The sequence below is a fragment of the Parambassis ranga genome, chromosome 6 (genome assembly GCF_900634625.1).
Source record: "Parambassis ranga chromosome 6, fParRan2.1, whole genome shotgun sequence".
Lineage (NCBI taxonomy): Eukaryota > Metazoa > Chordata > Actinopteri > Ambassidae > Parambassis > Parambassis ranga.
The window spans coordinates 6,640,082-6,655,522 of record NC_041027.1 but is presented as its reverse complement, the minus strand read 5'-3'; the positions used below and the strand labels follow the sequence as shown (position 1 = coordinate 6,655,522).

The 15,441-nt window shown below is 41.1% G+C and overlaps 2 protein-coding genes across 3 annotated transcripts; one reads left to right on the top strand and one right to left on the bottom strand.

Moving 5' to 3' along the window:
* Positions 1 to 164: 164 nt before the first annotated feature.
* Positions 165 to 4,314, bottom strand: spty2d1 (SPT2 chromatin protein domain containing 1). Of its 2 annotated transcripts, none has more exons than XM_028408764.1 (6): positions 3,812 to 4,314; positions 3,560 to 3,677; positions 1,922 to 3,475; positions 1,189 to 1,345; positions 1,022 to 1,099; positions 165 to 907 (listed from the first exon to the last, which is right to left on the bottom strand). In XM_028408764.1, exons 1-6 carry the CDS (start codon positions 3,872 to 3,874, stop codon positions 814 to 816), a joined length of 2,064 nt encoding a protein of 687 aa, XP_028264565.1. In that variant the 5' UTR covers positions 3,875 to 4,314; the 3' UTR covers positions 165 to 813. The 2 variants fall into 2 exon arrangements, with proteins under 2 accessions (XP_028264565.1, XP_028264566.1); XM_028408765.1 differs by having other exon boundaries at positions 3,560 to 3,674.
* A 1,011-nt stretch (positions 4,315 to 5,325) lies between these two features.
* Positions 5,326 to 15,322, top strand: tmem86a (transmembrane protein 86A). The gene is made up of 3 exons (XM_028407652.1): positions 5,326 to 5,461; positions 10,375 to 10,639; positions 10,972 to 15,322. Exons 1-3 carry the CDS (start codon positions 5,441 to 5,443, stop codon positions 11,397 to 11,399), a joined length of 714 nt encoding a protein of 237 aa, XP_028263453.1. The 5' UTR covers positions 5,326 to 5,440; the 3' UTR covers positions 11,400 to 15,322.
* Positions 15,323 to 15,441: the final 119 nt, after the last annotated feature.

Below are 15,441 nucleotides of genomic sequence, written 5' to 3'. Positions count from 1 at the left end.
ACTCTTTGCAACAACGTACGGAAAGTCGCGAAGGGAAAAAAGCACATTACCCGAGTTCAAACTTAAGTTATCCGCCAATATTGCCATCTTGCGCTTTCACTCACGAATAAAAACATCAGTACAATAATAAACATCAAATCAAAAATAAATGGTATTCCACACTCTTTATGGCTAAATCTTTCATTGCTTTCACTAATAACCAAACTCCATATTATTACATTTGTAACATTTGTAGCTGAACCCAAGTTCTGGATATATTATTGTCAAAATCTGAGAGACACAAATGTACCACAATTAAAGACAATTAAATAAAAACCCATTTGTGGAATAATCTCTCTCAATTCCTTGACAAACATATAACACATCAAATGGTCGTTGTTTTTTTTGCATATTTTGACATTCTTCACAAGTTTGTTTGATAAAATATGCTTCAAAATTGTATGTTGTGGTTCAACTTGGAGAAAAGGAAAAGATTTTACAGACCAGGACTGTTGTAAACCCTGCACTCAATGAGAGAAAAATAAATAATACAAAGAGAAATGTGCGAACTTTTTTATGAAATCTTAATGCCTGAATTATTTGTGCATATTTAGTCTTTTTCAAGGTGTCTAAAAATCTTCTTATTCTTCCTTTCCCTTGGGTCAATGTCACACACCATTCAGTTTTTGTCCAAACATGGAAAAAAGCAGCAAAAAAGCAACGAGGGAGGGTCAATATGGGACACAGTCACTGGGCTTCATGTGCTAAGATGGCACAACCACTGTCCCATTGGTGAGGGGGCACAGGATTTCTCATTTCTATAATGATGACTCTTCACTTGGTTTTGTTCCTTTTGGAACTTAACCGAATTAGCTCCTCCCTCTCCTTTTTTTCCTCCTCCAGATCCTCCTGGACAGCACATCTCAAGCTAAATTAGCAAAGCAGAAGAACACAGAAAAAAGTCATTAGAAACAAAAGGGGGCAAATGTCACAAGTCTTGGAAGAAAAAGTACTTATGTGGAGACAGAAACTATGAGGTCACCTCCGGGCCTCTTCTTTCTGCAAATCTTTCCAGCTGCTCTCCATGAACTTAAGTGCATAGTCACTCTCATCTTTGTATCTGAGGAGGTTAAAGCAAATAATGTTATACAATTGATTGAAATGACTTTGTCCTTACACCAAAATACACACTGGGACAACACCACTTACTTGGCTCGATCATAACCAAATATTTCCTTAATGTGCCTGGAAATTTCCTCCTGCTCATCCCCCTCATCATCAATAAAATCATCCATTTCTGAATCGTACTCTTCTTCATCCTCGTATTTCCTCTTGTAGGCTGATGTGATTGGTGGTAACATCATTCCTGTTTGATACAGATAACAGAATGAAGAAATAAGTGATTTTAGATTTAAAATTCAGGAGTTACTTCCCCACCAAACAAGTTGATAACAATGTTTTATCACTGTCAGGAAGGTTGTCACACTCTGACCCAGTAACAATGACAAAAGCTGCAGCATGTTGCTGACACATTTCATTCAGTTTGCCAAACAAACCCTTTGCCCTTTAATATGAAAAGCTGGTCCAGGCTGTTTGTGTGCTGACAAATAGAAATGTTTCGATCACATTAAGTTTAAATTATTATCATGATTTAAGTCATGACAATCAGACTGCAGCATGTTAACACTTACATGTGTTTCTTAAAGCACATTCACCTGTATTTGTGTCTTTACTGTTATTTATTTCACTTATTTTTAGTCTGACTTGACTTGGAATAACAATGTTATTATTGCCGTTTTAATTTCATGGCTAGTAGTTTTATCTACCTACATTTGACTACTGTACCCACATGTGTATTACAATTAAGCTCAGTAAAAAGTCCACATTTAACAAATCCTGGCTGTTAGCAGTGTCATGTCTTTATCTTCTCTCTGGTTCTTACCTGGTGGTCTGTTCGCCATGGGCCTGGGGGGCATTCCTGGTCTAGGTCCCATGCCAGGTCTCTGTGGGATGCCAGGCCTCTGTGGGATGCCAGGCCGAGGGGGAAGCCCTGGCCTGGGTCCACCAAAGCTCTTGGATGAAATGGTCTCTGAAACCACAGTGCATTTAGGTCTGCCAGGTCCTGATCCCATACTGTTTGGTCGACCTGGTACCATTCCTCCCCTCCCAGGTCTACCCGGTCCTGGATGTCTAGATCCACTGCTTCCAGGGTGACTCTGCAGTCCACTTCCCCCAGGCCTGGCCTGTTGTGCACTACCAGGTTTTGTCTGGAGTGTGCCTCCAGGCCTCGCCTGAGGTTGGCTTCCAGCTTTTGAGGGGCCCCCTGAAGAAGGCCTCATCAATGAATTACCACTTGATCTTACTGCAGAAGTAACGCCAGGCCTTAGTGGATCTCCTTTTCCAGACTTATGGCCTCCGACTGCAATTCCCTGCTTTAAGGAGCTACCCTGACTGGGCCTGGTCTGTTGGGAGCTCCCATGTTGATACTTCTGGCCTGTGTTAACAGTACCAGAAGGCCTGGTCCCTGGAATACCTGGAGGTTTTCTTTGACTTAAAGATGAGCTTTCCTTTTTGAAGCTAAGGTCACTTGAGGTGCTGGATTTGTGGCTAAAGGAGGTACTAGGGCCCATCTGTTTGGCTGAAACCTGAGATGATGTGGGTTTTGAAGGAACTTTACTGCTTATGGCACCCGATGAACTAGACAAGCTTGTTTTGGGTCTGTCTCTTTCACTGTGAGAAGACTTGGTTCTGTCTCGTTCACCAACAGAGGCCCTGGAAGAAGAGGCTCCTCTGTCACTAGTAGTTGCTGAGTGTGACTTCTTCCCTGACCCAGTGGACAGACTTGGCTTATCTATGGAGTTCTTTTGTGGTCTGTAGTTCTTCTGTTCCTTCTCTAAAGTGCTTTTTCTTACTGAACTAGTGTTAGACTGAGACTTGGAGTCTCTTTCTCTCTCAGGCTTTGAGACTTTATCTTTGTCTTGTTTCTTAGCCTTGCGCTCCATCTCCAGTTCCCGTATCTCATCAGCTGTACGGAGCCTTTCTTCTTTTTTTACTGCTTTGGGTTTTAGATCAACAGGCTCAAACTGCTTCTTCTCCGCCAGTTTTAGTAAGTCAGCAAAGTTCATAGGAGGTGGAGCAGGCTTGGGTGGACCGCTGTTCTTTTTAGAAGAGGGCTTGCTGCTGCTTCCAGCACTGGCTGCTGTTCTCCCTGGTTTCAGTGAGTCTGGCTCCTGTTCTGACTCTGAATCAGTCTCATATTCATAATTATCCTCATCATCTTCTGGGTCAATTGAGTTATTCCTAAATGTTTCCATATTCCTTGAATCGTCCTGCTCCAGTTTGGTTCTCCTTTTCTTAGGTGTCTCCACAACAGGAACGCCATTGTAGCCTCTGAAATTGTCCTTAGTTCTGGAGGCCATGGCTCGAGCTTTACGATCAGACTTCAACTCAACTCTCTTGGCTAACAGGCCCTCTTTCTTCTTCTTCATTTGCATTTCTAAAAAAAAAAGGTAGACACTTAGCAACTGTCTGTATGTGACTATAACATCTGGTAATCTTTACTTAATTTTGACATCGATACCTTTTATTTTGGCTTCACTGTGTTGCTTCTTCAGAAGTGCGTGGACTGCAGCAGGATTTACACCTTTGGATTTTGGGTCCTTTTTGGGTGGTCCAGTTTGTAAACTGTATCTCTTCTGCTAAAAGAGCCAACACGAGGTTAGCAGTTAGCAACATTTTCCGACCCTCTGTAAGAGGATCTACATTTGTTGCCCACAGATCATCATTTCACCGATTAGTCTGAGCTAGTGCTAGCTAAGAGTCTCTGACTTACCTGCACACTACTGAGGCCCTGATTTTGCGAGGCGATGTCCAATATATTCTCAAAGTCCATCATTTTGGCAGCAGCTGATGCAAGCTGGTTGTTTCAGGCGAATCAAGCAAAACTAAAGCTGTGTACCGGTAGCGTGTAGCTCTCACTCGTTATCAAACAGCACTAAGATAATGATAAACCCCCCCGTAAACTGAAAATTATACGCTACTTTTATTTTATCACTTAGCACTCGTTAGCAAAGTTAGCTAATCTTAGGCTTAGTGTCGTTAACGTCAGCTAACCAAGAAGCCTGAAAGACGAACTTTCTTCGTTTGGACAGAAAACACACCAAATCAATGCCAAATCCATCCAAATGAGTATGTGTGTTCAAATCCTATTGAAAAAAACAATACCAGTAACCTGACAAAACAAACGCCGGGTATTGGTAACGGCTGGCATGGAGAAAAAACGAAAACATTAAAGGTCCAAAGACCACGGAAGTGTACGGAAGTCAGAGGACTCACTTCTACGTACTTCCGTCTTTGTGAGAGAATGGGCGGAAATTGCATCAAGGTGTGTCATCACCTAAAACCTATTAATCATACAAATTCACATGTTTTATATATAATGTGTCTGACTTCATACTGAGTCCACTCCGTTTATAAAATTTCTTCATTTATTTATGCAGATTTTGTATGACTAGCACTTCCGTTTTTCGCCACCCAGTTTGCCTACGTAATATCCCGCCTAAACAAAAGAACACTGACACTTTTTGACCACATGATGTCGCTACTACAACATGTTGTATACCCAGAATAGGTCATTCCTACTAATCTTTGAGCGATGTTGTTGCTCCCTCCTTACAAAATAAAAGCGCTATTTTTCATACGAGCAGCAACTATAATCTTTCAAGTGAATGATAGAGAGCTTTTAGCTAAATGCAGTAGGCCCGAATCCTGGACAGCTGAGCCTAAAGGAAGAATATCTTCATTCAAATGTAGGCCTTCATTACTAAAATATGTGCATTGAAGGGTTTTTATGTACACATACTATCCTGGAATGAGTTTTTATAATATATAATTGTTTACCGTGAGTGTAAACGACCTACCCTAGTTTTAGAAAATTAAATAGGTAATCTGATTGATCATTTTCACTGGCTTATCATAAGGGAGACTTGTATTAGGTTCAGTAGATCATTGCGAATAAGGAAGAATGCTTATACGTTGTAGCATTTTCAATTAAAAATATTTTTTATCTGATAGTTGGCGCCGGATTACACCAATTTACCACTGGATTGTCACTTCGCCATAAAAATACGCTGCAAACATGTAATCAACGAGGGGCATTTCTGTGCCATGTAAATAGAGGCCATCTGCTCTGATATGTAAACACAACAGCACACTGACTCCTCCTATCAGGGGCGTCCCTGCACATCTTGACCCACCCCCGTTACCACCATTATTTGCTCCTATTGGATAAAACCACAAGGACCGCCTACATCACGGCCTCCTACAGAACGTCGCACCGCCCATTGAATCGAGGACAAAAACAATCGGCATCCCTCTTAACAGTTCAACATAAACAAGAGGAGCCAAGCGAATAGAGTTATTATTTACATTTTGTATCGCCACGGACACCACCGAGGGAGAAATGGTTTCTCCAGTAACTGTGGTGAGTATCAGTTTCAGACCAGCGTTTCAAACCAACAAGAATAAATAGGGAAAATAGCAGCTAGTTTAGCTAGTTACATGATAACAACACACGAATACAACATCCTTGATGTGGCTCTACTATTATGTGTTCACTGTTGACGGTCTCAAGTTACTAATTCAGGGTTTTTTGCCTTTTTTCCGTTATTATACATAGCTTGTCATAGTTTGGAAGGCCAGCGCATGCTCTGTGTGGGATCATTTAATTGCCAGTGTATATCTGTTTGCTAAAATAAATGCTCGGACAGGTGCTTTGTTGTCTTATTACCTCCCTGTTTTAGATCTTTGCGGACAAGGCAGGAACTTCGCGTGCTTCACTGCTGTTCCTTCCTCGTACACGAGAACGTTTCTACAAATTTGTAAAGGCTGCCGCTGACAAAAAGAAAACCTGTCATGTGACGAGCTTTTTGTCTTTTTTTTTTCTTTCCTGTACCTTCTAGTAACGCATGCGCCGATTCAGTATGTATTAGTAGCACTGCGGGATGTGGACGCAAGCGTGATGCCACTGATTAACTTTCCGAAGCAACACTATGTAATAATCCAGTTTGATGTAGTTTAAGAAAGAGGGTATGAAAGGTCGCCACTTCCTTTCCCCTATATCTCGTGTGTTGTTGCTCATACAGAAGAACCACACTGTATGTTTTTAGCCCTAAGTTGTGCACACAGCCTCTCTGTAGCCAATCACGTCAAAGAGCAGTCCACAGGTAAGAGACATGCTGCCTTGTGTTTAAAGCTATTGACTTGACATAAATGAGCCTACACCTATATTTTGAAATAACTTGTCTGCTGCTCAATCCAGACAGTAATGTGGCATGAGGTGATCCCAGGAACACAATTATCACTCCAAGCTAAAGTTGCTCTGGTTCTTGTTTATTTCTTCACAGCCATTTTAGTTCTTTCACTTGTACATGCTTTCATCAATATCAACGAAGCAACTTTATTTACTTTTAGGAATGTGGATGACTCAATGTCAACAATTGAAACCTAGACATTCAGGAAACAGTGATACTACTGCAATAGTGACACTCTTAGTGTAGCTAGATAATACCTGCCACAGCCAGTCGCACTAATAAATGGGTAGTATTTATAATGTGTATACCCAGACAATGGTGATATTGATAGTGTAACATGAGAATCAATCCTAGAACAGAAACATTGAGAGCAGGAGTATCAACATAACAGTATTGAACTATACACCACTATTGAGCTTTTGTGTGGCTGCCTTCTGTCTTTGTCTTGTTGACCCTATGTACCATCTGCATAACTGACCCAACCAGGAAATGTAATTTTTTTTTTTTACAAAAGTGATAGCTGCATAAATAATTCAACCATCCTTAGCATCCTCTTACTTTAACAGAGCTGCTTTGAATTTTTACCTCCCATGAAGGCTTGTGTGATGTAACTTGCCCTGTAGTAAACCCTGATGTGTAGTCTTTAAAAAGAACCCTGTGTGGAGGAAGGCTTGACATACAGACCAGTTGCCTTAGCAATGATGAAGACGCAGTGGAAGTCCTGGCTTGACTTTATATTGAGGTGGCACCCCCAGTATTGCAATGTAAAAGAATGTAGTCAGTCTTGTTATTTTAATAGTTATTTTTAATTTGATTTATAATATATTGGACACATTTAATGTTACGCTGCAACCTCAGTTTGTTACAGTCTGTCTCTGCTCAGAGGTAAAATGAGATGTTAAATTGTTTCCACATTGAAGGCTACATAACCCAGTTATTACACAAAGGTGCAGAGGCCTAAATTCAGCTCTAAACTTTAAAGTCAGAGGTTAACGTAAGCAGTCAGGTCACAAACCCATTTTTTTAACAAGTCTGGACTTGCAGTTGTTGGCGGATACTCAAGACAGACAGTTGTATTACCCATCCGTACTGAACTGCTTGTTTACATTGTATGACTGCAAGTTATTGTGGTAGTTAATCAACTGCAAGATGGAAAGATGCAGTGTTATGTAGAAATAACATTGTCATATGATTCTAATACCAGCTGTGCTTCCCAGGACTATGCTTATATTACAGTTTCCCTCTGCCCTCCACCGAGCGTTTACAGGTCTTCAAATATTTCCACGTATCATGTTTCTGACACTCTGAATGGCTGAATAGATGTCATCCTGGCTGGATGATAGTTGGTTTATGTTGCCAACAGCTGCTTGTTTCATCCTGGCCTGTAGGTCTGAGTTGGCACAAATAAGTTGCTTGTCCACATTTGCAAAGATGTGAAGATTAGCATGTTCATAATAAATTTCCCCATAACTTGCATAGGAGAGTAATTCCACCATGGTAAAAAAACAAGCTGTTATTTGTTAGTAACCATGTAAAATCAGTTAATCATTAACTGTATTGTTGTTTAACAAGGGGGGCAGAGGCAGGTGTTTATAGCCGGTCAGCTGTATGTGGCACAGCTCTTTTGGAAAGAGCCTTTATTTATAATGTGATTGCTCAGCTAGATGGCAGGATGATAATAAATGGTTCATTTCATTTGCCTCTCAAATGAGACGGTATGTTCTCGACTGTCACACAGGACTAAAAACCATCACTAATGTTCTCGTGCTTTCAGTGTTCCTGCAGACAACTGACACCGCAATAAATGTGACAGGAGTAGGTTATAGTTGAAATGATGCTGTGCTGTATAACCTCGCCAATTTCAATCCAGTGCAAGAACATGAACAGCAGAGTAAGGCTGAACCTGAGAGAAATAAAACCACTACGACCCCTAGAGAGCAGTTCATGCACTCTATCAGGCAATTATGCCTTCTTGATAGCTTAGTGATATGGAGGAATAATACAAAGGTAATGGGAGGTGATATGGCGAAAGCTGCAATATACTTTCTAAGAAAATTTGCCTATAGAACATTAGGAAAAACTAAGGCACAGGATCTCATTTAATAAAGAAACTTTTGTATGTTTCATGCCATCAGCCTTTCCTCTCTTACCAGTTTCAGTCTTAGTTTGGAGCCCTTTTGTTATTAATGAGACTAAAGGTTATGGGAATTACTGACTTCCTTCCACCTTCCTCCCTGGAGCCCATAGTCACCCTTATAACATTTCTCATTTGCACACACAGCAACAATAATTCCATGACCTGCAGTATTTTAGAATAACAGTTTATAAAATAATATTTGGCCCCATCTGTGTAATGGTGGTACTTGGGGCCATTCTTGTGTCATGTGCTTATAGCCACCCGTGGCTTGATAAACAGGGTTTCGACATTGGCTAGTCCGGGAGCGCTGCCAGGATTGTCTCCTCTGCTTGGCACCCATTTAGCCTTAACAGGATAGATACGCTTACCAAACACTCACATACACAAGCATAAGGGAGATGAGTGCATTAGTTCCCATCATACACCTACAGCAGATTTAGGTTTGCCTGAGTGAAAAACTTCTCATACTATTTGTGACACATTACAGGGACAGATGGTGTCTTAAATGGATATTTGTAAGCCTTTGTCCATCTATCCATTCTCTAAAATGTATCCAGCATTGTCTCCCATGCTATGCCCTGTGTGAATGAGAAGACATACATTTTTTGATTCTGAACATCTACCAAGCCGATGGCAGATCTTCTAAGTGATTGTGAATGCACACAAAACAAAAGCGTCTTTCAGCTGCAGTCTGTCCCAAGACATGTGGAGCCTCAGGCACTCAACAATTACATTTTAATGATATAGAACGCCAGCAGATTAAACTGAAATGACAGTAGATCAGAAACAATACATTGTGGCTTTTCGATGTACTTCTAGAGAAGTACATTACTGTTGTCTGGCAGGGTTGAGAGGAGATTGTGGAATAACTTCTTCTCAGCATCCTGCTGATTTTAAGGGGCAAGTCAAAGCAATGTTTTTGTCTGATTGTGCCAATGACTATGAGTGAACCTGTGTCAGGTCCCTGTTGTTTTCCTGCTGGTGTTGATATCAGGTGCACTCAGGCAGACTTGATCTCTCTCAAACACTGTGTAGTTGATCCTGTAATGATATTTGGTCTGCTATTTTATTAGGCAATTGTGCAATCAAAGGGGCCTCCTCCCTTCTCCCTCTTGTCTTCTATAGAATAATAAACTGCATGGCCTAGGGTGACCTCTCAGTCACTTTGCTTTGACCACAGAATGTGTAACTGTGGAGAGGAATGCAAACTAGTCGACAGAAAAACAGCTTTTTAGGACGTTGAATCTGTAGCTTTCCCAGTCTTGTAAACCCTTTTCTTGCTGCTCCATGAACTCTTCTTCCTACTCCTCCTCATGTCCTCACTCCTCATCTCTTCTCCAGTGATCTCCACTCTAGTGATCTCTCATTTAGTTCGACTCCCAGCCAACTTAGCCCCTTTGTGTTTTTGATCCCTTGGGCCTTTTTCCTTCAGAGTGATTCTCAGAACCATCAGTGGGTGGTCATTCCAGAGGTGATTTTCTGCTCAGTTTTGTTATTTTTGTAATCCTGTTGGGCCTCATATTTGGTCAAAAAAGAAATAGGATTCTTCAAACAGTTGGAAGAAAGAACCTGAGCCTTGAATGCCCTACACAAAACAAAGATGATGTGAAGAAAAGAAGTAGGAACAACATGAAAAATGAACAGGTTACATAAAGTCAAAAAAACTGTGGGAATTTTTTGCATTTCCGCTTCTACTTGCTGTTTCAGCCACAGACATGTGGATCAAGAATCATACATTTGCTGCCTATGTTTCCTCTTTTAATAAAAAACCCTCTAACAAAGTGCTGATTGTTGTTGTGCCTGTGGTGAAGTTTCAGGCGTTAGCCTTAAGGTGCACTTATTTCAAACAGAGTGGCAATAGTAGCACATTGTTCTGATTCATTGAGCTAAAACATACTATGACCCACATGACTCAGTTAACAAGGTAATTATTACATCTACTTTCAGGTCAAGAGTGAAGGCCCTAAATTGGTGCCCTTCTTCAAGGCAACCTGTGTGTACTTTGTCCTGTGGCTGCCCACTTCAAGCCCTTCCTGGTTCAGCGCTCTCATCAAATGTCTGCCCATCTTCTGTCTGTGGGTCTTTTTACTGGCCCATGGCTTCAGCTTCCTCTGTGCTCACTCCAGTGCCCGCAAGATCTTAGCTGGCCTCATCTTTTCCTCTCTGGGAGATGCCTTTCTCATCTGGCAGGAGCAAGGCTACTTTGTCCATGGTGAGGAGAAATTGTACACATTTTTACTAGTCTAATCTTGTTTCATACTAGGCAACAATACAAGTACTACATAAAGGACATAATGTAAGCTAAATTATGCTTTCATTTCTAATAGTTGCACTGGGTTGTATTCATCTGGGACACATTTTCTGTACATGGAGTACTGCTTTTGCTTAAACTTGTCAGGAATTATCTAATTGTTGATCATTTTAACATACATATCTGCAAATAAGTCAATCGGCCAGTTTATCTTGGATCCTTGCAGAAAATGACCCCATATTTTCTCTACTATTTTGTATCACTGTATTTTGATCTTAATCATATGTTTACAGGCCTTCTGATGTTTGCCATCACCCATATCCTCTACTCATCTGCCTTTGGGATGAAACCAATTAATGTGTGTGCTGGCCTGGTGATAGCTGCTGTGTCCTCTCTGTGTTACCTCCTGCTGTACCCCTACTTGTCTGGCCCTTTTACCTACCTGGTGGCTGTCTACATAGCTCTGATCGGCTTCATGGGCTGGAGGGCCATTGCAGGCTTGCAGCTGGCCAACGATCTGTGGACCTGGACCAAGTTGTCGGCTTGCCTGGGTGCTGTGCTCTTCATGGTCTCCGACCTCACCATCGCTGTCAACAAGTTCTGCTTCCCTGTGCCCCATTCACGAGCTATCATCATGGCCACTTACTACGCCGCCCAGATGCTCATAGCACTGTCTGCAGTTGAGTGCCAGGATGTGGAGGTGGCAAGGAAGAGATCATGAGGTACAGAAATGTCCAAAGCACATGAGGCTGGAGAGGTGGAATCTACTCCCCCCAGGCCCTGAGTGATCATGGACACCACATCTCACAGCCAGATCCCCAACCTTTAGCCTTCATCTCAGTGTGGCACTCCCACACTGTTGTTACCATGGTGACTAATCCACCACAGTTACATGGGTATCCCTCTACTATTCCACTAGTATAGTAGTCTCACATGTGTCTCCTTACCCAGAAGATACAGTAGTATTATATTCAGCCAACTGTTCTTGCTGCCTCCTCCAGTCCTAGAAAGGCTCTAGTTACCATGGAGACAGGTGTAGTAATATTAACCTGCTATATACAGTATAGAGAGTATTACTTAACTTTTACCTGATTTAATTTAATGTCAGTCTGCACCTTCAAGAAGGGTATATGGGAGAATGATAGTGTGTGTGTGTGTGTGTTTATTAACACTCTTACCTCGCTTTCCACACTGGCTCCTGGCACACACATCGAATTTATGTGGTCCAATAATGCAATTTAGCAATTTGTGTTTGTCATGTGTTTTGTTGCCTAAGACTTTATTTAAAAGGGAGTTTTTTTACCAGCTTGCCCATGTTTGCTTTTTCATTCTGTTGAGGAGTGTTCCCCTGAATTAAGGGTGCTATTCTTAAAGTCAGGAGCATATCCGCACCTGTTTTGTTATCTGCCATCCCTTTGATTTCACTTACAACAACCAGGCTGCCTTTGTTCACTCCACTATTGAACATCCAACTTATACACATGTATACTTTGTAATATCCTACACAGGGCACCTCCTTCTCCTTTTACTTATAGTGTTAAGTCTTTCAGGCATTTGTTTTGCCTGCCAGCAGGTTTTTAAAAAAACACAGTGTAGGTGCAAATGTCAGCATGCACACAGATCTGACACCTACATCTCCTGCTGGTTTAGTTATTAGGAAAAGATCACAGGGATCTTATTGCTGAACCACAACAGCCGACCTACACTGTTGTGGGCTTGAGATCATGTAATGAAGACTGAAAAGAAAGGGCTGGAATCTAATTTTGTTTATAAAGTGTGTGTGTGTGTGTGTTTCTCTGTCTATCTTGGCCCCATTCACTCATGCATAACGACATGCACACTAACATCCACGCAACCATACACTTCGCCTCAGGGCAGCCTGGCCAAAAAGAGAAAGAAAAAAAGGGAAGACAAGGGAACTGGCTTGTCATGTGAGGGAACAGTTATCCCATTATTCCTAATAATTCCCTCTCACAGGACACTTCATCAGCTTTAATCCTGTGAAATCCACTGCAGCTAATCCCTGACAGGATGGCAGATATTTTTTCTTTCATCTCTAACAAGTTTCTTACCTCTCACCTGTTTGTTTCACCCTCTAAACAATTTCCATTATATTTAATATTTACGAAGTGTACTTGTTGTACATTTATATGCATGTCTTTGAGTGTGTGCATGTGCGAGAGTGTATACATTGATTTTATCTTGGTGGGAACCAACTCAAGGCCAGAAATGCTGTGAACCAATATAGTTTTTATGGAGTAGACATACTACTGGATCATTACAAATGTGCTTTCACAATGTTCTTAAACCAGTCTTCTTACTTGTTCCGTTAACTCTGAGATATCTTGACTTTTTGTGACATTTCAATTGCTGGGCGTATACGAGTTGTGAGTAAAGGTTGTGGGCCAGGGTAGAAGGAGTCAATATTAAAACAAATATGTGCATTTTGTTCGGTAAAATAGTCACCTAGGTCAGGTAGTCTGACAGTGCCAACTGAGGTGAGTAGGCTGTTGAAGATTAAACCCACATTCCTGAATCGCAGCCATCTCTGGACTCTCAGACAGAGCTAACTTTCAAGTTTCCCAAAGCAGAAACACCACAAAGATGTAATAAGAACTGTAAGACTCATCTTCTACTTAATAGACCACAGCCTATACCCCACATAGTATTGCAGTGGCATGATGATTATTACTATTAGCAGCTTATGTACAATGAACTCATTTATTAGATTTATCATGAATATATTCATTCAAGTATTACTGATTGTCAAGTACCACTGTCAAAAAGAATTGGTTAAAAAACATCCAAATATGATAAAATCTATATATTTACTGTTTATAAAGTACACAAGCATGGAAAAGAAACAAACCCATATTATGGGTTCCTTCTGCTGGGTCAATGTCCCTTAGTACTGTTAGTAACACTCCTTCAAAATATGCTTATGCACCACATCGGCCACCATGACATGTCTGCAGGCAGACACAGTGGTCGAGGTTTTGCTTTGACTGATAAAGACACTCAACCCATGTGACTGTTGCTGACTGCCACTTTGCCAAATACTTCCTCGATCCCCTTTTGCCCTATCAGTATGCTAGTCAGCACTTTATTTCTGCTTTGTCAGTCAGAAGTGTTCCGTCAGTCCTGTTGTCTTCCATGTTTTAACTTCTCCAGCGTCTGCAGTTCTCTCATCCACCAACAACATATAACATACACCAAAAATGAGCTGTCTTGCTGAAAGCCATCCACAGAGGTGTCCTAACCAGATATGTTTCTGTTTGTTCATCCTTATTTAAGGCAGGTAGTAGAGGCTAATTGGCTAACATAGCTGACTGTAGCATTCAGCCTCAAGTAATGGGATGGCAAGATTGAGTCAAGCAAATCGTATTACTCATCCCTACTATGTGGGCATCTTATGTAAGCACTACTTTCTTTGTCCTCTGCCAGACAAAGACTCTGGACTTTTTGCCTCTACAGCCACACTGATCCCACTTTATTTTGAAATATCCAATCCACATTCTGACTTTTGAAGGTTTCTCTGAGAGGAGATTAGGCCATTTGGAAGATCTACTTTGTTTTGCGCCCCCTATAACCAAAGCTCAAAAACCTAACTCATTTCACTGAGTGCAACTTGTTAGCATTAAAGGCTTCTCATGTATCAATCAACCTTCTGTATTGCAGGTGACAGAAGTCCCCCCTTCTGTTGGCGGTGCAGGATTTTGGCTGTTCTTTTAGGAAGGAGGTTATTCTTAAGCGATATTGTAGCTAGAATTAGGTGAAATATGACACACAGGGGAAGACTCTCGTTCCATCCGGTCCGTTAGCTACCATCCTGTTCCCCCCACAGATGGCAGGCCAGCAGGTGCATCACTTTACCTCAGCCTGTCAGCAGCCCTGTTGTTCTGAGCTTTGTGTGTGCAGACAAAAGGGACCCGAGAGAGCTGTGGGAGGGCAGGGTAGTTCGGCCTCCACTGTGAGTGACAAGCTGGAACCAGTAGCTGTTGTAGTGGAGAGGAAATAGACTCTTTTTGGTGTTGTTTTATGTGATTTTAAAACCTTTGCTCCTAATCATGCTGCAGGTGACATTCAAAACACAGACATGTAAAGTTTATATACCTTTACTCATGCATGACAACAAACTGAATCCTCCATGACAACCACAGTGCTAACTATACACCCAGGTGTTTTTATGCTGACAACTGACACTCCTCCAACATCAGTATGAGTTTATAAAAAGTATGTCAAACAATCTTCTCTTTGTAATAACAATCTCAATCTACCATGTGCTGCATTTTTTTGTACCCAAGGTGAGGCCAGTCAGTCTCCGTAAAATTCACAGCTATAGTGATTCAAACAAATGATTGTTGTGTACTGCATACTCTGAAACATAGGCTATTTTTTCCCTTTTTTGAAGAGAAAGAACACAAGTTTGATCACTCAGTGTGTGAGAATGAACATTTTTCTTAACAAGGCATTTATTTCTTTTAAAGTGTTACCAACCTTTATGTGTAAATCTTTCCTTAAAAGTGTTATTTTTTCATTTGCAGAAAATGCAAGCTCCCAAAATGTTATCTTTACCTGCCACTGTGGGAAAAAACACAAATAATTTGATTGTATTGAATGCCCCTTTGACTTTCTTTTGGGAAATTTTTATTCTGATGATGTCATTCTGACATACTATTCCTTGTTGTCCTTTAATTCCCACTGTAATTTATTTCTTTGATGACTGTAGAATGACTGTAAAATAAATATTTTCTTTGCTGTAG

Excerpts from the sequence above, each read along its gene's own strand:
- tmem86a (XM_028407652.1), top strand. The coding sequence starts at position 5,441 with ATGGTTTCTCCAGTAACTGTG. Across the intron at positions 5,462-10,374 it reads TGGTTTCTCCAGTAACTGTG|GTCAAGAGTGAAGGCCCTAA; the intron begins GTGAGTATCAGT and ends ATCTACTTTCAG. Across the intron at positions 10,640-10,971 it reads GCAAGGCTACTTTGTCCATG|GCCTTCTGATGTTTGCCATC; the intron begins GTGAGGAGAAAT and ends ATATGTTTACAG.
- spty2d1 (XM_028408764.1), bottom strand. The coding sequence starts at position 3,874 with ATGATGGACTTTGAGAATATATTGGACATCGCCTCGCAAAATCAGGGC. Across the intron at positions 3,678-3,811 it reads AGGGCCTCAGTAGTGTGCAG|CAGAAGAGATACAGTTTACA; the intron begins GTAAGTCAGAGA and ends TGGCTCTTTTAG. Across the intron at positions 908-1,021 it reads CAGAAAGAAGAGGCCCGGAG|CTTGAGATGTGCTGTCCAGG; the intron begins GTGACCTCATAG and ends TTGCTAATTTAG.